General features: G+C 39.5%; 1 protein-coding gene across 1 annotated transcript in view; it reads left to right on the top strand.

Annotated features, from left to right (window-relative positions):
- Window positions 1–3232: 3232 nt before the first annotated feature.
- Window positions 3233–25296, top strand: part of B3GAT2 (beta-1,3-glucuronyltransferase 2) — a 78684-nt gene continuing 56620 nt past the window's right edge. The window contains exon 1 of the mRNA XM_044674427.1: window positions 3233–3868. Within this exon, the coding sequence (XP_044530362.1) occupies window positions 3233–3868 (636 nt within the window). The remainder of the gene's footprint in view (window positions 3869–25296) is intronic.

Genomic DNA, 25296 nt, shown 5'->3' with positions numbered 1-25296 from the left:
CCTAAACTGCAACCCTCACATCTCAAGTGAGCCATATCCCCTGACAAAGAAGAAAGAAAGCACTCCCACTGGGCTGCTGGGCAGAGGGGCAAGTGATATGAAAAATGTCCTAAGGCACAGTGGAGAGGGGGCAGCCCCCTTTGGCACATGTGCCATAATTTTGCCAACATGACAATACCTAGTATTGATTCTAAGATAGAAGGTAGGGTTGTTTTTTTTTAAACGCTTGTTTGATTGATTAGTAGGGGGAAATGGGTTAATTCTGAAAATTTAAACACTGTGGATAAAAAAGAGATTGTGGATGAAGGAGGAAAAATTGTGGCTGAAGCCTACCCTTACTATAAGCACTCAAATAAGAGTTTAAATGTACAGATTCTGCCCTTATATATTTCAGGGATAGAAGAGAAGGTTAAGGAAGCAAAAGTGTGGACAGATTATCAGTTTTAAAAAACTGAATGTGAAAGAGAGAGGAACCAAAAGCAAAGTATATCTCTATGAAAGGTCTCTCCAGCAAGACCACCCACCCATTTTCCCTCTGCACAGATAATAGGAAAGATTTATTTGTGAGTGGAAGTGTAGGAAACAGAGAACTCAGGGGAAATATGTTTCCCAATTATTTATCAGGCACTCACATGAATATAAAGCTTTCATATTCTCTGTCCCTCAGGAATATATGCCTATAATGCATTTGGGGACAGAATAGAATGACATTAATTACCCTTGCTCTTTTCCCTCTCTGGGGCCAATAGGATAGCAAGGGATCCAGCTGCTTGATTCACAGTTGCCAAGTTCCTTTCATACAGTACAAGGTTGAAAATAATCATCCTTAGTTTGCTGAGTGGTTGGCCCTGTTTAATGCAAGTTGAAGAGCACAGAGCTGTATCTGTATTCCTACTTGTTACTCTATATCTCACTTGGTTTGGATGGTACATTTTGTTATTTAATATTTATTGAAAACCAGCAGTGTGTCAGGTTGTGGGGGTGGGAAGCACTTGGGGATTATTCTGTGATATGGTATGCTGTAGTTGTCAGAAGACCTACATTCTAGCTTCAGTTTGGCCCCTTGAGTCTGAGTTGGTGGACAAGACCCTGACCTCATTAGGTGGGAAGTTAGTTTTTCTGTAAAATGAAAAAGATTATGACTAGATGATTTCTAAGTTTCCTTTCCACTCACCAGCAATCTATATGACTCATATGAAATCTCTTTAAGCCTCAGTGTCCACAGCTTTAAAAATCAGGATAGCAATAGCTGTCCTTACTTCCCTACAAGGTTGTTGTGAGGAGCAAGGGAAAGTGTGTGTGTATGTGAAAGCGTGAAGCCATTAGACATGGGTAAGTTATTAATAATAGCTAGCAGGAGTATTAAAGGAGGGAGAGGAAGAAAGGGAGAAGGGAAAAGAGGAATTACTAAATAAAAGAAGTTTGGATTAGGGGTTTGAAGTTTCGGGTTTGTGTGTATTGGTGAAATGACACAGCTGGAAACAAACATTAAGTATTTGAATTGGAACCTTTCCCCTGGGATCTCTCACATGCCCAAAGCCTTTGTGTGATATCCATCCCTCCATCTCTGAGGCTTTTTTTTTTATTGATTTTTATCTTTCTATAAAAAGTGCATTTTGTTTTACGCTGTTTGGTATGATCCCCTAGTAGATAAACCTGCTGCTGTGATCTTTCTTCGAGCCAATATGCCCGGTTCTAAATAAGAACCCTTTTTTTTTTTTTCTTTTTGGCTCTGTCTCTAAAATATCTTCCACTGTTTGAAGAATCCCCCCTGCCTCTCTCCTACTCTCTCTCCCCCTACCTGAGGTCTCCTGAGTTTTCAGCACGTGAATAGATTTCCCTGTCTGTTCTCCAAAGACCCTGCAGTATTTCAGAAAGGAGAGAGACCAGCAAACAAACCTCCCAGCATCCAGCGTCTTCCAGCAACCAGCTTGTGAGCCCCCCTCCCTTTTCAGTGCAGCCCCAAGGGATATCTCCCTCTTCTCTTCCAGCAGGCAGAGCCACCAGAATGCAGGGCAGCGGCTGGCAGTGGTGGCTGTGGCGACGGCAGCCGTGGCGGCAGCAGCAGCAGCAGCCACAGAACCAACAGTAGCAGCAGCAGGCTTTCGTTTTGGCCAGCACCAAGACCCAGGCGAAGAGCAAGGGAGGACCTCCCTCGCCTCTCCCCCCTCCCCATAACACACCCACCCACCCACCCCCGTCCTCCCCACTCACAACCCCTCTTCTCCACCAGTAGCAGCGCTGCTGTCTTCCCACAGGAGAACTGGGAAGACTGCTAGAGTCTGCATCACAACCCTCCCATCCTCTTTTCTTTTTTCTCTTTTTCTTTTTTCTTTTTCTTTCCTTGCTTTGGGATCTTGCTGCTGGAGACGGGAGATGTTCAAAGAAGAGAAGGGGGTCCACCACAGAGTCGGCAGCAGTGGCGGCACTGGTGGCAGCTTGGCACAGAGAGGCAGCTAGACTGTCCTCAGCATCGCTTCCAAGTCCTCAGTGCCCCGACAAGGATGTGATGAAGGAAAACCTCTTCTGCTGCTCTCTTGACTCAAGCCTGCCCTCCTCTAAGGGAGCACCCGCTACTCCTCCACTGTGATCCGGAGACTGCTTTTCAGGCTTTGTGGGGGCTACGTGGCTTGGATTCCTCTTCTCAATTTAGTATCTTGCAGATCGTCCACCTGCTGCCCCGGGACGGCAAAGAAGGTATCTGGACCTAACTCGGAGCTGATTACTGGGACTATTAAGAGACACAGTGAAAGACCACCGCCCTTCCCCCTCCAGCCACCCTGAGCCAGCTTTCCCAACCACTGGGGTCTTTTCAACACAACTCTGGAAGAGAGGAAGAAGGAGCCTAGGAAGGAACCCCTACTCATCTGCTAAGCTGAAGAATTGAGGGTAGTAGGAGAAACCCCCAATAGCTTTCCCCTCCGGCCCCTAACCTGCCCGTACGTTTACACCCCTGCCCAGATCACCCCTTAGTGCGTCTCCTAGATCTGCTCCCCTTGACCGCCATGCACTGAGACCCTCTACCCTGGACTCCAGCCTCTCCCGGTCCCTATGGGGAGGGCTCCCCACTGGGCTCCGTGAAATAGGAGAAGGCGGCGGCAGTATCTGGGCGCGGAGCGCCCCGCGTTCAGAGCTGCGGCTCGGAGGTACCTTACCCCCCCGCCCCCGGTGTGTCCCCTGGAGGGGCTGGAGGGGCCCCGTGACGGGGAGAGGGGTCGGGGGTGAGCGCACCATGAAGTCACTCCTCTTCAGCCGCTTCTTCATCCTCCTGCCCTGGGTACTCATCGTCATCATCATGATCGACGTGGATCCCCGCCGGCCCGCGCCCCACCTAGGTCCGCACCCTCACTTCTCCCCTTACTCGGCCGGCCGCTGGGGCGCAGCTCAGCGCGCGGGCGCCCCGCGGCCCCCACTGCTCATTCGGGACAGCAGCCCCGACGGCGGCCCCCAGCGGGGCGCAGAGCCTGCACGCAATCGCTCACAGCCACCTCCGCCACCGACGCCGCTGCCCACCATCTATGCCATCACCCCCACCTATAGCCGCCCGGTACAGAAAGCGGAGCTCACGCGGCTGGCCAACACCTTCCGGCAGGTGGCGCAACTGCACTGGATCCTGGTGGAGGACGCGGCCGGACGCAGCGAGTTGGTGAGCCGCTTCTTGGCCCGAGCGGGGCTTCCCAGCACCCACCTGCACGTGCCCACGCCTCGGCGCTACAAGCGGCCCGGCCTGCCCCGGGCGACGGAGCAGCGCAATGCCGGCCTCGCATGGCTGCGCCAGACGCACCAGCACGAGCCTCAGCGACCGCAGCCTGGCGTACTCTTCTTCGCCGACGATGACAATACTTACAGTCTGGAGCTGTTCCAGGAGGTATTGAGCTTCCCAGTGCACCTGGGGCGCACCTGGGGCGCACCTGGGGCGATGGGGGCGGGAGAGGTTGTCACTTGGGAGTCCTGCGGTATACTTGTGAGGCAGCTTCTCCTCCATACTCTTTGCACTTGAAAATGCCTAAAGGTCCCGTATCCAGAATGCCTCACCCCGGGATAGATAGGGACGGCCACCGGCGCTGCTGCGCTTGGCCGGTGTTGTTTCTGGCGGTACAGTATTTCTCTGTACCCAGGAGAAGAGAGACGGGAAGCAGGGGTTCGGGTGGGCTTTGTTCCTCTTTTCCAAACCCTGGGATGAGCTCAGTGGGCAACTTTCTTTCATTCGACAGATGCTGAACACCTTCTATGCTACGTTCCCCCCCCCCCCCCACCCTTTTTTTTGGCGAGGTTGGGCGGGGAGTTCGGTGTGAAATCCAGGGACTGTTAGATTTGGAGTCTTAAGGCCTGGGTTCGAATTCCAGTCCTGCCACTCAGTATCTTCAGGCAAGTCATCTAACTTCACTGGAATCCACTTTTCCTTTTAAAGGGGTAGAACTAGATGACCTCTGCATTCCTTCTCGCGCTAAAGCTGTGACTTTACTTATTTAGTGTTTGTAAAAGGAAGAGAGAAGCCAATTTAACCCAACTAGCAATTAAGTACTTGCTCTGAAGGTACAAGGACTAAACAAAAACCAGCAGGCCTTCGAGAAATTTACCCTCTCCTGAGAGTAAATGAAAACGGTGTAACTTTTAAGTCTAGTGTTAATGGATAAGTTGTAAGGAGAAGTTGGGGAATTGGGGGGAAGAGAAATAGTCAGATCACAGAATTTAGCCTAGGAGAAAAGCAGAACAGGTAGAAACCCACTTTTTGGATTCAGACATGTAATTTTCATTGGTATAGAGAACTTCTGGTGTGGAAACTCCTTCTACCTATACAAATAAAAAACTGCTTTGTAACTTCGCATTTTTAGAGAGTTGTCAGGTGCACAGTGAAGTTAAATGATTTACCAAGGCTGGTCCTCTATCTTCTTCACTACCGCCTTCCTAAAGATTTACTGAAGGAGGAGGAAGCATAAGCAGGAAGGTTATGTTAAATGACAAGTAACAAGTTTTTCTCCTGCCTTTCTCATTCACAGTTCCAGGGCACATTTTACTTGGAAGCACTACACATATCTTTTGGCAAATATTTTGCATTTCAGACCCTTAGAATCTAGATGTTAGAACTAGGCACCTTTCAAGAAAGCCTGAGAGCATTGTGGTTCTCTGTGTATGTATCTGCAGATGTGTGTTTGTTCTGCCCCAACCATTTTCATTTAAACTTCTCTTTTTTTTGAACCCAAGGAATTTGCTGATCTCCTTGGCTCCTCTTTCCTCTCCTATTCCATTTCTTCGGAGAAGTAGCTTTTGCAGTGACTACATCAGTATTCCACTCAGTGGGGCAAGGCCTGACAGCAGGATCAAGGCCATCTATTCAAGCTGGCCACTTCACTGTAGGCATGACAAATGTTTACCTTGTGATCCTTTTAAAGTTTAAATATCCTCATACATGCACAGATGTCAGGCACACTTTCTGAATTTCCTGGAGACAAGTGGGGGGGGTAACCTTTTTTTTTTCTATAAAACATACTGAATTGCAAAGTCAGTAAACCTTTCAGTAGCCTATACAGCCCCCCAATAAAATGAGAGTTCAAAAATATTTTTATCAGCCTTCATATTTAACCATTGAGTCAATAAATCACAAAAATTATATAAAATATGGATCCATCCTTTCTACCCCTACTTCTTAATGCTCTCTGTCTCTAGTCTGTAACGTGGCTCATTTTCGTTATAACTGTCCTGATCTCTAGTTCTTCTCTCATGTTCTTTGATTCCAAGTGTCTACCTTACTTGCTGAAATTTTATTTTCTAAATACAGTGTAGTGCTCTTTAATTTCAGTTCTTAATGACATTCACAACCTTACTTTTCATTCATTCAAATAAGCATTTATTTATTAAGCATGTGCAAGATGCCAGACATTGTGCTAGGTTCTGGAGATAAAGCCAAAAAAAAAATTTTTTTTAATAGTCCTTACTCTCTAGAGACTTGTATTCTATTGAGCAGAAAACATGTCCATAGATTATATGAAGTGTATATGTGAGTGCGTGGGTGTGCATACACAAAATACAAGGGTGTGTGTATACACTTACATATTCATGTATTTTGTGTAATATGTGGACACATTTTCATGTATGTAGCATATCTGTCTATACTATGTATGTATTTATAAATAATATGAGGGTATAGAGGGAAGAGGAATGAAATGAGAATTGTTAGAGGGCTGGCTTGAAGTCAGGACCATCTGGGTCTGGCACATGGTGGCTATTTGGCCCTTTACAGGTCACTTAACCTCTCAGTGATCTAGGCAGTTCTCTAGAACTAAAGAAGCTAACCTGTATTGGCAGAAGGGATTTCTTTACCCAGGATTTCCCAGTACCAATAAAATTACATGTCTCTTCTGAATCCCTTTTACCCTAATATGGAGGGAGGGCAAGTAACATCTGGGGGCCTCAGGAAAGTCCTGAGACTCCACTCCAGCCCTTTCATTCATTATTTTCTCCTACCCCCCCAAACCCCTGGAGCAGGACTGATTTTCTTCCCTTCAGGTATGACTTTCCTGGGATTTTTCTGCAGAAACAAACAAGGTTAGGGTTTGCATGATTACTGGAAGGACTATTCCATTTTCTAAGTCAACAAGTATTCATTAAGCAAGCACCCACTATGTTCCAGAGTAGCACAACAGCTTCTTCCGTTTAGTTTCTTTGGGGCTCATACAGAGGAATTTGTTTTCATTAGAAGGGACTTCCATTCAAGATCACAATAATAATTTTAATTCACCATAATTTTATGCCAAATCATCCCCCCTCCCAACTTGAAAGTTACCTTAACTGTGAACATCTATTGTGTTTATGTAATTTACACTCCTTTTAATTAACCTGTTAGGAGATTAGATTGTAAAGAAAAATGATTTTCAGTTTATGCCTATCTTCTAACCCCTTGATGTGAAATTGGAGGTCTTTTTTTTTCTGTTGGTGGGAGAATTGGCACAAGCATAGAAATACAACTCATCAGAATACAACCTTCCCTCTGAAGTCTCTCAAGCTAGAAGGGAGGGTGTTAATTAGTGGACATTAAACAGCAAGAGAAAATTCCTGTAGATTTTTCACAGAGGCACAAGAAGAGTAATTGCTAGAGTAGCAAAATTATATTGTATGGGAGGTTGGAAAACTATATAGGTTCCCTGTATGCACTGAGGACATGCAAAAATTGTAGGGTTGTAAAATCAGTGAGATATTCTGCATGGATTCATAACCAGAAAGATATATGAATGAATGAAATAAATTTACATTGTAAAAAAAGCAGTGCATCTGCTGTCATACAGAAAGATGCCTCTTATTAAATCCTTAAAAGAAACCCCCTTCTCATCCCCATATCCAAACACAGGAACTTTATTGGTCAGATGACACACTTTAGAATTTAAAACACTAAGTAACTTAAGGACAGGAATATTGTTTTCCAATTGCTCTGAATTCTCACTCTCTCCTCTTATTATCCCTCCCCTCATACAGTGTTTTATACAGGGAAGGCATCTGTTAGCTGTGTCTTTTTTTACAATGTTTTATTCTTTTATTTGCATAATGAGCAATATTGAATTTTTTAAAAGTCCATTTGATGAAATTTGGAAATCTGTATACTGATAACATTATTCTTTCTAGTTGATGAGTCTTTGCTGTTCTTTTTAAGCCTTTTAATTAATGCAAACGAATTACCAACTCCACCTCTCAAATTATTTCATATGTATTTAAAAATCCTGCAGGGGAGGCATGGACAGAAAGCTGGCCTCAAATCCATGAAGCCCTGGGTTCAAAAGCCCTACTTCTGAAAGAGACTGGCTCTGTGTGTTTCCAGCAGCATTTGAAAGGCTAAGTTGCCTAGATACTGATGTTCATTGGTGGTGGATTGGGGAGAGGTTCCCCCACTTGGAAGTTTACTATACCTATGAAATCCCAGGTCCAGGACCTTTGTGTAGTATTATGTAGACACTAGTAGGTAGAAGTGAAAGCGATCCCTGAAAACAAGATTTCTTTCTCTTTAGGGTGGAAAAAACTATATTCTCAGAGAAAAAGTAGAGACTCCTAAAGCTAAAATATTTATTTTATTCTTTTGTCTCCTACACACAAAAAAAGCCCCAAACACCCCCATAATACAAAACCATTTTTAAAGAGAATCACAGCGGTTAAGAAAGAATGTCCCAAGACAGACTTCATCTTTTATTCATGGTATTTCTAATTTCCATGAATGATGTTAAAGTAGATAAGATAAAAGGAGGAAAATGAACCAGGTACAAATTAGCTCCCTATGTATTGGCTGCAAAGGCAGGAAAGTAAAGGATGAAAGGTCTCCAAATTAAATTAAAGGCGCAACAGGCAATCCATGTTCAATTATTTCTCCTTAGCAAGTGGAATGATAGTTTCTTCTCACATTCAGCTAATTTTCAGCCTTTTCTTCCTACTGGGCTGTGCTGGAAAAGCAATGTTTGCATTGAACAGCCCCACTTTCACACACAGATCCATTTGCAAATGAAGCTCTGTGTGAATTGTACCAAGAGAAACAAAACAGGTCATTTGTAAGGGGTGGTACCAAAGGCTTTTCAACCTCAAAAATATACCTAAAACCACCCTTTGCTGTGTTCTCTGCAGCACTTATAGATTTCTGCATGATTGGATCATGGGTAATCCCTACTCTATCACCTCTAGTGCCTCCTCCCCTTATATACCCTATTGATCTAAGGATAGCTCATTTGCAAAGGATTTAAGTCATGTTAATAAATGTCAAGGCTACAAATAAGTGTGACTTTTACATATGTAATATTTTCAATCAGACAGATTTTGATTCTTTACTTGAAAACCTCCAATGTTTTCCAGGATTTGTATCTGATGCATCTCAGGTAAAACGAATTTTCACCTTTGGAAATCATTTTAATTGAAAGGTTAAAGAAAAAAAATGCTTTCCAGACAAGAACAAACTGAAGCACTAATGTGATAGAAAGCTGGACATCTTAATGAGATGAGATTAGGAAAACAAGCACTGATACCAACTGGGACTCTGGAAAGGACATTGTCTCCCTCCCACAGCCCTCAAAAAAACCCCCAAAACATAGCAAGAGAGACAAGTGAAGGGTTCTAGCCCTGATTCTTTCTTCCTCTTTTTCAGGAGGTTCCTTTTTTATATTTTTCTGGCTGGAGCCACAAACCAAAAAGGATCTAATTTATAGCATTTGAAATCCACTTTATCCTAAATGGTAAATGCCCCATGTGTCTCCTGATAGGTAACCTGAAGTCCACGTTTCCCCTTAACCTTGATATAGTTACTTAAGAGTGTTTTCTTTTTCATCAGGAGTAAAGCAAGACTAGGAGATTCTGTCCCTCAGGTCTAGAATAAATAGAGCATTGGCCTGGAAAAATACTACAAGTACTAGGCTTCTAGTCTTTTGAAAGTATGCCATGTGTCTATTAGGGTATGGGTACGTTTTGAAAATGAACATACAGAAAAATGCAATCCTTTTTCATAGAATCGAAATGTAGAGTGTGAAGTGTTTCTCAACCTACTTCAGCTTCCTTCTCCCTCATACATGAATGCTTGACTTGTATACTCTCTTATTTCTTTATAGTTTGAGGACTACTCTTTCATGTCTTTACCTACAAACATCAACAATATCTATTTGGTTGATAGTGTTTTGACTAACTAGCAGCAATTACGTTCTAGATTTCAAAACATTCTGCCTTCTTTCCCTTCCGGTCTTCTTTCCAGTACCCTGCCCATACCCCTTCTTTGCCAGTTGTTAGTGCTTTCTTTCTGTGTCTATTTAATTCCCTTGATAGAATGAAAACTCCTTTAAGGGAAAGGACTTTTTTTTTTTTTTGTCTTTGTCTTCTCAAAATCTAGTACCCTTCCCCCCCCTTCTCACACCTGAGATTTCATTGATATAAGGAACTCCTGGTTTGGAAACTCCCGAAATTAATGCAAATGAGCAATAATTCTCTTAGATTACAATCAACTTTAGAGTTTGAAGGAATTTTCTAAGGTTTGAAGCAGATCCTTCTGATTCTAAGACCAACCCTCTATCTACTATACACTCTCTGTCTTGCCTAATGGGTGCTTAATAAATATTTGTTGAATCGAGTTGGATTAGTTTCTTCAAATTAATAGAGCTGAAAACCTGTCATAACAGTTTCTATTTGTAGGCGCTCACTGTAGATTTGTGTTTGCTCTGTGCTGGTGGGACTTGTTTTGGTACTTCTTAGATCCTAGAGTGGGTGACTGTAATTTCCTCTGTCTGCTCCACTTGTCTCCAAATTATGAGCTTATAACTTTTCTTTTGTATGAATAGTAATGAGAATAGCGATTGCTTATAAGACATGCTTCAGAAGCAAAATAGAAGAAGCTAAAGTCAATGGTCTTATTTATTGAGTATTCTGCATTCTATTTTAAGTACAGTATTCAAGATTGTGCTTTCCATATGGAATTCAATAATACCCAAATATGACTTTTTACAGCCTTAGGACTCTGTTAGAATATCAGCATACTTTGTCTAGTTTATGCCTAAACATTACTGTAGATTTGAGTTCCATTGCCATTGAAGCATGAAATTTAAATTTTGCATATAAACTCAGCTCTTAGCCTAAAAGGGGGCAGAATTTATCTGCACATAAATAAATCAAAGTAATGATACCCCAGCCTTTGTACATAGCAAAAGAAGGTGGCTTGGATTAAAATAATTTGTTAGCAGAACTGTAAAACCTTAAAATCAAAGCCCTGGGGGTCAGTAATTCTTGTGTTTATTTTAAACAATTATTTAAAATGACACATTAGCCTCAGTCGAAATGAAAATGAACTTAATAATTTTTAACGCTTAAACCCAGAAATAGATAAAAATTTTAGATCATTTTGCATCTCCTTTATTGCTCTTGGTTTCCTCTAACAAAATGGAACTCGTCTTCTCTCCTTGATTGTGACAAGTCCTGCTTTCCTCCTGTGACTTTGATTTTCTTTATGTCTTTTCTTATAGTCTATATGTTTTTTCTTTTTTTTTTCCCCCTTAGAGGAAAATTAAAGTTAGTATGTAAGCTTTTTATGGTCTGACTTCCCAAATTAAATGTTTATTCTGTAGTGTTTAGGTAAGAGTTGGTAATTTCTCCAAGGAGATAAAATATTAAAATTTATTTCATATTCATTGATATGCATCAGCAACTGCATCTCCAGCCTGTGCCTCTTGCCAGGGCACACAGAGCTGAATGAAGGGATGGTTTTCAAAACAGCCTTAGGTATCAAAATGGGATGGCAGTGAGGAAACAGTGTTGAATTATTTCAGATGAATAGGGAACTTTATAATGTGAAAGAGATGCTGAAGGTCTGAGCCAATTTGAGGTGATAACAGTTCTGGAAAATAGACACTTGCTTGGATTTACATTCAGCAGGTGTACTGTAGGCAGCTTACTCCCTGAGGGCAGCAGGTTTTGCAGGAGGCATTGCCAGATCACTAGCATATTCATTATGTTGTTTCTTGAAGGCCAGCACTACAGGCTTTTCCCCTCCCCTAGCAGGTGAATGTGTGCAATCTTTGTTAATTCCCTTGTTTAATTTCTTCTTCTGGATTAGGAAGTTCTTAGGCTTTATTTATTTATTTAAGTGGAGAAGTGATTTTTGTTTTAATTGAAAACGTTGGAGGAGGTTAGTAAAAATAAAATTTCTTAAAAGAAAATCATTTTGGTCTTTCCTTTCAAATTAGAATTCAGTAGTTTTATCATTAAATTCAGAATCAAAAGGCAAGAAAAAGTGAGCAAATGGGTTATTTGACACATGGTAAACATGAGATTTCTTTAGTCACAAAAATATTACAACTTTAAACTCAACATTCTGGCTAAATATTTATCTTTTAAACCTTTATCTGTAGAAGCCAAGTATTATGATAATTTCTCATTGAACAAATTTAAAGATGTCTAGGGTAGTTTAATTCCTGGGATAATTAAGATTCTCTTGTGAAATTCAAGGGCCTATGCTGAAAACCCCACTATTTTACAAACAAAAAAAAAAATCAGAGGTCTGAGAAATTATCTAATCTAACTCTTCATTTTACAAATGAGGAAACTAAAGCCCTGGGAGGTTTAAATTAATTTGCTATGTTGCCTTGGGCAAATCCCTTATACCTCTGTGGACCTCAGTAATTTCATCTGAGAAGTAAGGAGATAGATTGGATAATCTGGAAGGCCCCCTCCCGCTCTATGAAATTATTTCTACTCAAATTTGTGGTAGACCTGGGATTAGAATCCAGTACTCCTGACTTCCAGGGAAGAAAATTTAGGAATTGGAAAGTCACATAAAATTGAATATTTATTTACTTGTTTATTTAACATCAACATCTTAGCGATACTATGCTTTTTGTTAAGTAGATGTTGGATTCTTCCTACTAATAGCATCAGCTAGCCTGCAAGTCAACCCAAATGTGCAGGAAATTGTGTGATAGACTTCTTTAGAGTGACCTCTGAAGAGTCAGCAACAAAACGAAGGGCCTAGACGGACAGCACTTAGAGCAAAGCCATTATTTTATTTTGTGTTGAAATTGAAAGCATGTCAAAGTGAGTAAGTAGATGCCTAGATGTTAGATACAGAAATACAAAAATAGAAGTATTCATCTATAATACATCAGTACATCTTTGGTACATCATAGAACCTATTTTGAGCCCAGTAAGATGAGGATCAACTAGTTTTCCCTTCCTTAGTTTGCAGTGGTAAAGATTTTTACAATTTTGTAATATAGCACAATAGGGATTGAGGTTCATGGACTTGGATTTTAGAGAAAAATTTTTGGATAACTATTTCAATTTAATTGGTTTGCCTTGTCATCCCATGCATTTAAAGATATCATTCTGGGAAAGGGTCCATAGTCTTTGTCAGACTACCAAGGTGGTTCAGTTGTTTCATTTCAGATGTGTCTGACTGTGATCTCATTTGAGGCTTTTCTTGGCATATTGATTTGCCACTTTCTTCTCTAGCTCATTTTACAGATGAGGAAACTGAGGTAAACAGGATTAAATGGCTTGCCTAGGGTCACACAGCTAGTAAGTGTCTGAAGCTGTAGAGTTGAATTCAGGAAGATGAATCTTCCTGGGACTCTACTGTGCCACCTACTAAAGGGGTCCATGAACAGAAAAAATTAAGAATTTCTGCTCTATGATATTTAGAAGGAGTAGGTTTGAAATCCTGCTCATGAAAACCTTCCTTTTGTAGATTATGAATAGATTGCTTCCCAGAAATGCAACCTATTTCTGTGAGGAACATAATAAAGATTTCTATTTTTATAATTATTCCATATTATTATGACTGCTATTTACTAGTGCTTTAAGGTTTTTATATGACATATTCATTACTTCATGTGGTTGTTACAACAACACTGTGAGGTAGGTGCTATTATTATCCTTATTATATAGATGAGGAAACTGAAGTTCAAAGAGATAATACTATTTGCTCAATATTAGAGAATGGAAAGAGTTTGGTTTATGGTCCAAAGACGTGGGTTCAAAACCTGACTGTTGATTATTAGTTGTATGGCCTTAGACATGTTGCTTCATTCCTCTAGGCCTCAGTTTTAACATCTGAGGAAAAATCATAGATGATTCTAGGATCACAAAGTGAGTGTCAGAGGCTAGATTAAAACCCAGTTCTCTCCTTATGTTAGGTCCAATACTATTTTCAAGGTACATCCCTGCAATATCAGGGATACTTTCTATTTTCTCATTTTGCTTCCTTGGACTTCAGTCTACCTCTTCTTCAAATTCTCCTAGATGTTTTAGTTTTTCAGAGGAGGCAAGAGTAAGATAATAGGGGGCATCTAGATGGCTAAGTGGATTGGAAGTCAGACCTAGAGATGAAAGGTCTCGAGTTCAAATGTGACCTCAGACACAGCCTAGCTGTATGATCCTGGGTAAGTCACTTAATTCCCATTGCCTAACCCTTATTGCTTTTCTGCCTTGGAACCAGTCCACAGTATTGATTCTAAGTTTAAGTGTGTTTTTTAAAAATATAAAATAGTAAAAGTGGCACTGGGTACTCACAGGAAGACTGAAAAATTCTTTCTACATTCCCAATGCCTGTAGAAATGGGTACCATGATTTTAGAAGATATTTTATTTCAAGAGTTTTCAATACAGTAGCGAAAGAGTTTTACAAATTGGAGAAAGACTCAATTCTTTTGCCAAGGGGTGGCTGAAAATTCCCAGGAATTTAAGAATGACTTTGTGATAAGGATTCTTAAGAGCATCTTGTCTCATTCTTTGACCAAAGTCATATTTTTTTGTTGTTTAATTGTTTCTGACTTTATGACCCTGTTTAGAGTTTTCTTGGAGTTGTTTGCCTTTTCCTTCTCCAGCTCAGTTTACAAATGAGGAAACGGATGTAAACAGAGTTAATTGACTTGTTCAGGGTGACATAGCTAGTAAGTGTTTGAGGCCAGATTTGAACCTAAAAGATGAGTGTTATAAATCTGACAGTTGCCTTCAGGAACTCAAAGACAAGAAAGCCTGGGTTTAAATACTGTCTCTATTACTTACTAGCTATGTGACTTTTCCTCTCAGCTTCAATTTCCTCATCTGTAAAATAGGATTAATACCTGTAATATCTCACAGGGTAATTATGGTACTCAAATGAAATAATCTATGTAAATCACTTTATATAATTCAAAGCCCTTTAAAAATGTCAGATAGTATTATTAATTGAGAATGTGGGGCACTTGCAAATGCCTGTGAATTTGTTGGCAATAATATATCTAAAAAAAGTGTCATATAATGGAAGGAGAATTGGGTCTGTCAGAGGATCTGGGTTCAAATCTCAATTCTAGTATTTACTACCTCTTATTACCTATATGATCTTGGATAAGTCACTTGATATCTTTTGTCCTTACTTTCCTCATCTGTAGTATGGAAGTATAGGATTGATCAGAGGTGTCAAACAGGCTGGGAAACTAGATTAAAATGTAATTGGGAGATATTTAGCAAAATAATAAAAATGAAGTAGAACATAGATAATGTTAATATGTGGTTTTCTAAGGCAATGTGTGCCCCTAGGGAATCCTTATGTAGGTTACTGTGGCCCCTATTTCTATTTGAGTTTGACACCACTTAGCTTACTTCTGCGATTTGTTCTAGCTCTGTTTCTATAATTTTATAAACCTCACTACAGAAATATACACATTAATTGCTTGAAAACTGTGGGATTGAGGGTTAGGATGATGAAGGATAGAAGCAGGTGTGAAGACCCTGGGAAACTTAATGAATTCTCTACCTGATGCAGTTTCTCAGAGGCTTGAAGCTATCCTGATCAGAGAGCTGGCCAAATGCCTTATCCCTCATTTCTTAGATCTCCAGCTACTGTTGCATTCCCTGTCTCCATCATATTAATCCTACTGGGAGTGGTGGGGGCTCCTAACACCCTAAGATTGATTTGTACCCCAGTGTAACACTGATCACATTTTTCTTGTTAATTTGCTTAGTATAACTGGGCTTACATGGAAAGATTTTGTGGAGGAGGTGAGAGTTTAACAGAATGGAAGGGCATTAAAAGAAGATTTAGATGAAGAGGAGGTGGGAGGGGTGTTTCAGTGATAGGGAATGGCATTTGTGGTACTTTAAAGTCATAAAAGGGTAAAATGTGGGTGTGTGAAAGCAAAGTGTCCCTGTCTGAAGTTGAGAGCAAGTAATAGGCTTGGAGGAGAATTGGATGGTTAGATAAGAAGGAATCACTGAATTTTAGGACTGGGGGGAGTATTAGAGACTACTTCTAATACCTTATTTTATAGATGAAGAAAGAGAAGGGACAGGAGCTGCTCAATACCCACCAGACCAGTACAAGATCCCAAGTCTCCTGAATCCAGGCTAGTAATCTTTTCTATATACTGTATAATTTCCTCAATTGGTGCTAATATTTTTAGATGCTATAACTGGAAATTGTAATGTATTTTTAGAAGGGTAGATATATGTACACTACTTTCTAGCATGTGGCCTCAGAAGAAGCTGAGCAAATTTCTCTAATGGCTTACCTCTTCTTTTGCTGTTCCTCATTTTCTCTTCAGGTTTTTAAGTGGGTGGTATACATGTTTTCAATTCAGTTCAGTTCAACATGCATCTGCTTTGGTCCTATTATGTGCCACGTTCCGTATTAGCCTTTGGAAGTACAGAACCAAAAATGGAAACAGTCTCTGCTCTCAAGGAGCTAACATTCCATTGTCCTGTCTCTCCTACTCTGTGGGGTCCTGAATGACAAGCCAGGGAACTCTAAAGAGGGCAGCTGTGGGCTGCCAAGCATTGAAGAGCTTAAATTTCCTTTTCCTTTTCAATTTTTCCTGAAGGCTTAAAAAATAAATGTGTGTTGAAACTTTTAGTGTAAGCCCCTGTTTTAGAAATCAGGAAACTATACTGGTAGAATATTTCATTGTGTTTGCTTTAAATAGCATATCAGGGGTTTGTAACCTGGTGACCCTGGACTTTAATATATGTGTGTGTGTGTGTGTGTGTGTGTGTGTGTGTGTGTGTGTGTGTGTGTGTGTGTATTTTTAAGAACTGCATTTCAATTTAGTTGGATACCTTTTTAATTCTATGTAATTTATCTTACATAATTAAAAACATTCAGAAGTAGCATCCTTGGGCTTCACCTGATTGCTATAGAATATATGACACATACACACACAAAAAGATTAAATATCCCTAGCGTAGGTCATTAGGGTTCATAGATTTAAAGCTAGAAAGTATCTGCAGAAGATATCTAGTCCAACAGTCCCATTTTATAGATAAAGAAAAAGAGTCCCAGAGAGGGCAGATAATCCAGTCAAAATCACATAGCTGGCAAATTGAATTAGAATCTAGGACCTCTGCCTTCTGTTTTTCCATTAGTATGCTCTTGATTGACTGCAGGTTCATACTGTCATAGAATCTTAAGACCAGAAGAAATCTTAGAGCGCACCTAGCTCAATCCTGAACAAAAGGACACAGAGGTAGAATGACTTGCCTAGACTTACCCAGCTAATAAGTAGTAAGAGTTATGTCTAGAATCTGGGTTTCCTGTCTCCCAGGGCAGTGGTAATGGCTTTATATTATCCTCATTCACTACTTACTTCTTATTATTCATAGGAACATAGATTTTGATCTAGAAAAGACCTTGAAAGCAGGTCTTCTAGAAATGAGGAGCCTCTGAAGAAATGGGGTCTAAAGTTCATGAAGTTGGAGACTTTATGCCGCTGTTTATTCCCTGGCTTCAGCTCAAAATGGGCAATAACTGCAGTTGTAGTAATTAGTGTGTTGTGAGCCCCAAATTTGATGACATTACAGATACAGATTCTAGTTCTTCCTCAACCATAAACCAGTTGTCACCTTAGTTTTCTCTCTATCTGTTGTTAAGTCATTGTTTATTTTGCAGACAAGGAAACAGGTCAGCAGGGTTAAGTGACTTGCTCAGGATCACAAAGATAGTAAATGTCTGAGGCAAGATTGGAACTCAGGAAGATGAGTCTTCCTGACTCCAGGCCTGGCACTCTAAGCACTGTGCCACCTGGTTTCTCCTGCTATTGTTTTACTCGTTTTAAAAAGAGAGATGGTGTTAATTCATGCCTATGGTTATTTTTAAGAAAAAATAATAAAATAGAAATGGTAGCTGAAAGTATTGTATAAATAAAAAACAAATTCATAAAGTGACTACCCCTCTTGCTCTGGCCTTTTAAGAGATGAAAGGGGCCTCGGTGGCTATGTGGTCTTATTCCTAAGAGATAGCTAGGTCATGCAGTGGTTACAGTCAGAAAGACATGAGTTTAAATTTGGCCTCAGGTGCTTATTAGGTGTGTGACCTTGGGGCAATTCACTTAACCTCTGTAGGCCTCAGTTTCCTCAAGAGCAAAAATAGGCATAACACAATCATCTCCTCCCAAGGTTGTTGTAAGGATCAAATGAGATAATATTTGTAAAGTGCTTTACAAACTTTAAGATGCTCTGTAAAATGCTAACTGTTATTAGAACTGATCAAAAATCCCCTCTACAACATTTCTGACAAGTGGTCTTCTAGCCTTTTCTTAATGTCCAGTGAAGGGAAACCCAATGCTTCCCCAGGAAGTCCATTTCACTTTACGATATCTCTAATTGCCAGAAGTTTTTCTTTGCTATCAGACCTAAATTTGCTCTTTGTAGCTTTCTCTCATTGCTCCATATTTCCCACTTAGCAAAGGCATATCTGATATTTGAACATGACCATCATGCCCAGTTTCTACAACCCATCCTCCCAGGGGATCATCACAGGGCTCTTTACCACCTCGTTGCCCTCCTTTGGGTGTTCACTAATATAGCAATGAATCATTCAAGGAAACAATGCCTACTTTCAAGGATCTTACATTGTAGGGAGACAACATATATACAAAGTAATTTTAAAGGGAGGGACCATCTGCTACAGGAGTTTAAAAAAATGTAAAATGTAAAAGAAATGTAAAAATGTAAAAAAAAATGTAAAATGAGGCAAGGGTACATGCACTCCATGGATGAGAGACAGTTTGTGCAAAGGCATTAATAGGATATGGAACGTCATGATAAAAATGAGAAATGGCAAATAGGCCAGTATGATAAGCTTAATAAAGGTAGGTTAGATCCAGATTGTAAAGGATTTTTAATATCAGTAAATAAATTAGTATTTAACCTAAAAGTATCTTATCATGAGACAGAACTAAGAAGGGAGAATAGCAGGAAAAAGTGTAGCAAGTTCTCCTTTAAGCAGATGTAGAAAATGCACATGACCAAATCTTAATTAAGAAATGCAAGAACAAAATCAGTGAATCATTTTTCCAGGACAGATCATCAAGAGTTAGAGAGGTCTGTGAACACTGGGAACCAGCTCTATCTAGGAGCTTGCCTTGTAAGATAGGAAGAGGTTCCAAATCCAACCAAAAGGGTCTAAATGTTTGTAGGGTTCAGGAACAGCTACCACCTGATAGCTCTGTCCCTCACTACCCAGGTCTGGATTACAGATCCCAGGTGGACTGAGGAAGGGACCTGTGCCTAAGGGTGGTATTCCAGGTTGAAGAGCATTCTTAGATTCTCTAGGCTAGCTTTAGTGAATCTCCCCCCCCCCAAAAGGCAAATTCAAGCTGTCTATGAGCTCCCACATGGAAAGAGAGCTGAGGGAGGGCTTTGGGCAGCTGGACAGAGGGGTAGGACATGCAAAAAATAACTTTGGGTGCTGGGAAGAGGGGGAAGGGAGCAGTTTCCCAAGTGCTAGCTCTGTACATGTGCCATGTTTTCACCAACACTGCTCTGAGGGACAGAGCTATCAGGTGGTACCTGTTCCTGAGCAAGGAGCAATTGCAGAAGAAAGTAGTAGCCGTGTGGCTTTCACTGGTCCCCCAGGACCAGAGCAAGATCTCCTGTTCCAGCTTCTAGCTAAGTCTGACAGCTAGAAAGGAATAACCAGGGCAGAAACCCCAGACTAAAGAGAAGCCTACAGTTCTGTCCCTCAGAACCATCAGAGCTTTCCAGCTGGCTGATATTATCTGAATCCAGCAGCATCTACTGAAACTCCAAACAACACAAGATCACAGACTTCTTGTTCAGATCCAAACCTAGGTCAATAGCTTGCAGAGCTCAGACCAGAAAGGCATCAATTACCCTTTGGCCCAGATCAAACTACTTTGGAAATGCTGAAAGCTTAAAAGTCCCCAGCCTTAAAAATTCCTTTAAAGATTATAATAATGCAACACGTAATAAAGTAGCAGGACCAACCTAGACATTTCTTGCAGAAGTAAACAGAGCAGAAATAAAATCCAAAGACAGGAAGTGTATTGAAGAATAAGCATTCCAAAAAAGAAAAAAAGTAAAAGAATCCTACCAGAAACGTTTATTTTGGTGATAGGTATATTCAAGACACAAACCCAGCAGAAGAGAATGCCTCCAAAACATGAGACAAAAATTGAACTAAATTTGCAGGAAAAGATGAAACAAGAATTAAAATGTTTTAAAATATTTTTGTAAATGAAAATAAGAGCACTAGAGGATAAAAATTGGGGGAAAAGCTATGGAAGGTAGAATTGGGAAGTGAATTTACAGTTTGGCACAAGAGATATAAAACAACAAACTTGGAAAATTATAAAAGATCAAATAGAAACCAAAGACCCCATAGCATAGAAAGAATTAGAAAAATAAGTCAAAAGATTAAATAAAAGAATAAGAAGAAAATATAAGGTCTTTCATAGCAAAAATGATTGACCTAGAAAACAGATCAAGGAGAACTGCCTGAATGTCATCAATTTTTCGTCCCCCTCAAGAGCCTAGCTATTGTTTTTCAAGAAATCTTAAAAATAAAACCTCAGAGATCTCTTAGAAACATGAGACAAAGTAGAAATAGAAAGAATCCTCTTCTAACTTCTCAAAAGAAGCACCCAAATGAAAATTCCCAGGAATATCATAGCCAAAACCCAGAGGATCCAAATCCTTTTTCCAAATTAAAATCAAAAACTACAGTCAGCAGCCAGAAAGAAAGCTTTTAAGTGCCAAAGAGTCATAGTGAAGATGACACATGATTTAGAAGAAATGGAGAGCTTGGAATTCAGTATTCTAGAAAGTAAAGCATATAGGAATATAGCCCAAAATCACTTACCCAGAAAAACTGAGTAAAATCCCAGGTTTGGGGATAGGGTGAATCTTTAATGAAATAAAAAGACTTATAAACATCCGGATGACAAGATGAGAGCTGCATAGAAAATTTGAAATATAAGCATAGGATGTGGGAGACAAAAGAAAAGTAAACGTGAACAATCACAATGAAATAAACAAGAAAAAAACTATTTACATTCTAATTTCTAAAGTGGAGATAATTCATGTATCTTCTCTGAGCCCTAGCATCATCAGAGGTCATAGAGAGAAATTAAGCAAACAAAAGACCTATAAGTGCTTCTGTTATATCTTGATGATTTTAAAAGAAGAATGGTAAGAGAATGGAAGAATAATGCACTAGGAAAAGAAAGGAGGAGGAAGGTTAGGGAAAATTATCTCTTATAATCAGGGTAGACAAGTAGACATTTATGTAAACGAGGAAGAGGGGATGGGGAAGAATGGCTGACAAGAGCCTCACTAATCAAAATTTGTCAAAGGAAAGAATACTGTTTTTTGTGAAAACAAATCCCCCCCCCCAATGAGAGTTTTAGAATGTAACAATTGAAATCTTGAGAGGCTATGTATATTAAATTAAATAATATTTATTAATTATCTACTCAAGACAAACTAAACTAGCCAGTCAACTCCCTCCAACGATCCCAATGGCCAACAAGGAGGGCAAACAGAGTAAAAGAGAGAGGCAAAAGAGGCAGAGAACCTCTGGCACACATCTTTTGTATTCCTTGTGAATTCTTCATTCAGTCCCTCCTCTGGACATCCCAAGACATTTTGGATTGGTCAGTAGTCACAGAGAAGGCAGACTTAGAGACCTCAACTCCTCCCTGATTAACTTCATGGCATGTCTCTAGAGGACACCAGGAAGCCCCCTTACTCCTTCACCATGTGACTGTGGTCCAAAATGGCAGCAAGAGCTTGCTGACTTCATCTCTCCAAAAAGATAAACAAGGAACAGGTCTCCACCTTGGCTCTAAGAAAAGCCAATCTAGGGAGATGCCCCTAGGTCCAGGAGTAAATTATTTTAACTTAGAGACTTAAACACAGGTTTAAGAAATGTTTCATGTGAAAATTATTACCATTCCATATTAATTTTCCACAGAATATATTAAGTCATTTGGTAAAGGAGAGCTATCTGAAAAAGAGGCATGGCTCCTGGAGTGTTTTTTTCATTTCTTTCTACAACTCATTTTATAGATGAGGAAACTGAGACAAACAGGGTTGAGTGACTTGCCCAAGGTCACCCAGCTAGCAAGTGTCTGAAGTCAAATTTGAGTTCAGATCTTTTTGACTTCAGGCCTGGCACTTTATCCACTGCATTACCTGGCTATTCCATAAAATTTGAGTGAAAGCCAAAGCACCAGGGGAATCCAAAACATAGGTGTGGGTGGACCCAAAAGAAGTGGATCCAAAAGAGAAAGTGGTCATGGCAACCCAAATTATAAATATGCTGGGTGGACATGAGGGGACCCAAGATTCCTTGTAGTCTTCTTCAGCATTCCTATATAGTTATTGTGTTCAGGACAATATTCTGGATGCGATCTTCAGCCACATAAAGTTGGATTTAAACAGTATAATAATTAATGTTTTCCAAACAACATAACAAAGCATTTTCCCACAATATACTTAGAGGATAAATACATTTCATTCAACAGGGAATTAGGAGGAAAAAGGAAAAAGGGGTAACTAGAGAAAGGAGAGGTTATGGGAGAGAATATTCTTAAGTAAAACAAACATGACGTACAAAAATATTTATAGTTCTTTTGAGAAAGGTAGGTTGCTCAGTGGATTGAGAACCAGCTAGAAATAGGAGTTCCTGGGTTCAGATCTGACCTCAGATACTTCTTAGCTTTGTGACCCTGGGCAAGTCATTTAATCTCAGTTGTCTAGCCCTTACCACTCTTCTGCCTTGGATCTTTAGTATTGATTCTAAGATGGAAAGTAAAGGTTTAAAAATATATTTATAGCCCTTTTTATGTTAGATAAAAATTGGAAAATGGAGAGATACACATCATTTAAAGAATGGATGAACAAGTTATGGCATTATGGAATACCATTATGATATAAGAAATAATAAATGAGTTCGTTTTAGAAAAACCTTAACTAATGCAAAGTAAAGTTCATTACTGTACTATTTTCCCACATCTCCTCCAGCATTTGTCATTTCTGATAGGTATAGGGTATTGCCTCAGAGTTGTTTTAATTTGCATTTCACCAGTCAGTAGTGATTTAGAGTATTTTTTTCACATGGCTATAGATCATTTTAGATTTCTTCTTCAAAAAACTACCTTTTCACATCCTTAGTCCATTTATCAATTGGAGAATGACTCCTATTTTTATAAATATGACTTAGTTCCCTGCATGTTTGAAAAATGAGACCTTTATCAGAGAAACTTGCTGTAAAAAAATTTTATAGTACTTCATTATCTATGGTACCTTTTGGCTAAATGTAGTTTCCCTAATTATCTTTTTTAAATTATATCTGTTTTTGTTTTGTCTCAGATCATAATTGCTACCTCTACCTTTATTTTACTTCAGCTATAGCATATTAGATTCTCTTCCAGCCCTTTATTTTAACTGTGCTGGAGTGGGGGAAGGGTCTGTTTCTAGTGTGTCTCTTGTAATCATGTTGTTGGAGTCTGATTTCTAATTGACTCTGCTTTCATTTCATGAGTGAATTCACTCCATTCACATTAACTGTTATGATTAGTGTTTATTTCTCTCCAACCTATTTTCTTCCGTTTTTCTCTCTTTCCCTTTTTTACTGTCTCTCCTCAAACATCTGTTGTGATTTGACCACTCCCTCCCTTAATGCACCGTTTCTTCTTTTATTCCCTTCCCCTCCATGGATGAGTAAATTTCTAAGCCAAACTAAGTGTGTCTATTTAGTATGGTCTCTTTGAATCTCCTGAAATTGAGATTCAAATGTTACTCACCATCACCACCCGCATTTTCTCCTTCACTTGCATATCTCATTTGTAAAAGATAATTTCCCCCATTATTCCTCTCTCTTTCCCTTTCTCTCAGTGCATCTCTCATTCTCACCCTCTCAGTTTTTTGAGATGATTCCAACGTAATGACTCAGTCATGTCCACTGTTTGTGTAGACTCCTAGTTGCCCTAATAATGATAAAGTCTTAAGACTTACATGTATCATCTTCCCATATAGGAATGTAAATAGTCGAACCTCATTGAGTTCAATATCATCTCTCTTTCATGTTTACCTCTTTAAGCTTCTCTTGGATGTTGTGTTTGAATGCAGTGTGTTCTTTTCATCTGATATTTTCATCAGGAATGCTTGTAAGTTCTTCTATTTCATTGAATATCTATTTCCTTCCCTAAAGGATTTTCTTCTGTTTTAGTGAGTAGGTTATCTTTGGTTATAATCCTAGTGCCTTTGCCTTTCAGAATAATATATTCTAAATCTTTAATATGGAAACTGCTGAATGTTGTGTGATCCTACTTGTGATTCAATGACATTTAAATTGTTTCTTTCTGACTGCTTACAATATTTTCTTCTTGCCATAGGAAAACTGGAATTTGGCAATAAAATTCATGAGATTTTTCACTGTGGGATCCCTTTCAAAAGGTGATCAGTGGATTCTTTCAATTTCTATTTTACCTCCTGGACCTGAGATAGCAGAGCAGTTTTCCTTTATGATTTTTGAAATATGATATCTTGATTATTTTTTAAATCATGGCTTTCAGGCAGTCCAGTAATTCCTAAATTATCTCTCCCTGAACTGTTTTCTAGGTCAGTTATTTTTCCAATGAGCTATTTCACATTTCTTTCTATTTTTTTCCCTTTTGACTGTGTTTTATTGTTTCTTGATCTCTCATTAAATCATTAGCTTCCACTTGCCCTTTTCTAATTTTTAAGAAATTATTTTCTTTTGGTGTACTTTTGTATCTCTTTTTTTTTCCATTTGGCCAATTCTACTTTTTTAAGAAGTTCGTTTCTTCTGTAATAAATCAAAATAAAATTATTAAATGCAATATTAATTAAAATATTGTTGCTGACATTATAAAGTTAACTCTCAAGTCAGGAGTCTGTTAACAGCTCTTAACGATGTAATTTTAATAAAAATGGAAATATGTGAAAAGAGAAATTATAGGAAGGGGACAGAAAATCTCATCTATCTAAAAAAATACCCTAAGCCAAAATCTGAAGCCTGCCAAGCCACTTAGCCTGCAAAGCCCTCAAGCATCAACTGAGAGAAAGAGAGAGAGCTCCACCCACTCCTTTTACCTTCCATGCCCTGTACCTCTTACAATGTATGCATGCAAAAATGTGGCATGGGGTAGGGCAAACTTAGGGAGTTGTTTCTATCATCACACCTCAGGGAACTTTTGTACCTCTTTTTCTACTTGGTTTACTTTTTAAAAATCACTTTTCTTCATTAAATTTTTGTGCTTCTTTTACCATTTGACTAATTCTGTTTTTTAAGGTGTTGGGCTTCTGTCCAGTTAGCATTTTTCTTTGAGGCTTTGCTTATAGCTGTTTTCTCCAAATTGCCTTCTTCTAAGCTCATGTCTTGGTCTTCCCAGCCACTGTAGCAGCTTTTTATAGTTGGGTACTTTTTGTTGTTGTTGTTTGCTAATTTTCCAGCCCATTTCTTGACTGCAAACTTTATCTTAATCTATGCTCTCCTCATCTGGATGTGGGGGAGGTGTGATCTGGGGAAAGGTGTGTGGTCACTCCTCCCCTG

Source organism: Gracilinanus agilis, chromosome 4 (assembly GCF_016433145.1).
Source record: "Gracilinanus agilis isolate LMUSP501 chromosome 4, AgileGrace, whole genome shotgun sequence".
In the NCBI taxonomy this organism is placed as follows: Eukaryota; Metazoa; Chordata; class Mammalia; order Didelphimorphia; family Didelphidae; genus Gracilinanus; species Gracilinanus agilis.
Note: the sequence above shows the minus strand (reverse complement) of the source record. Positions and strands in the feature narration are given on the sequence as shown.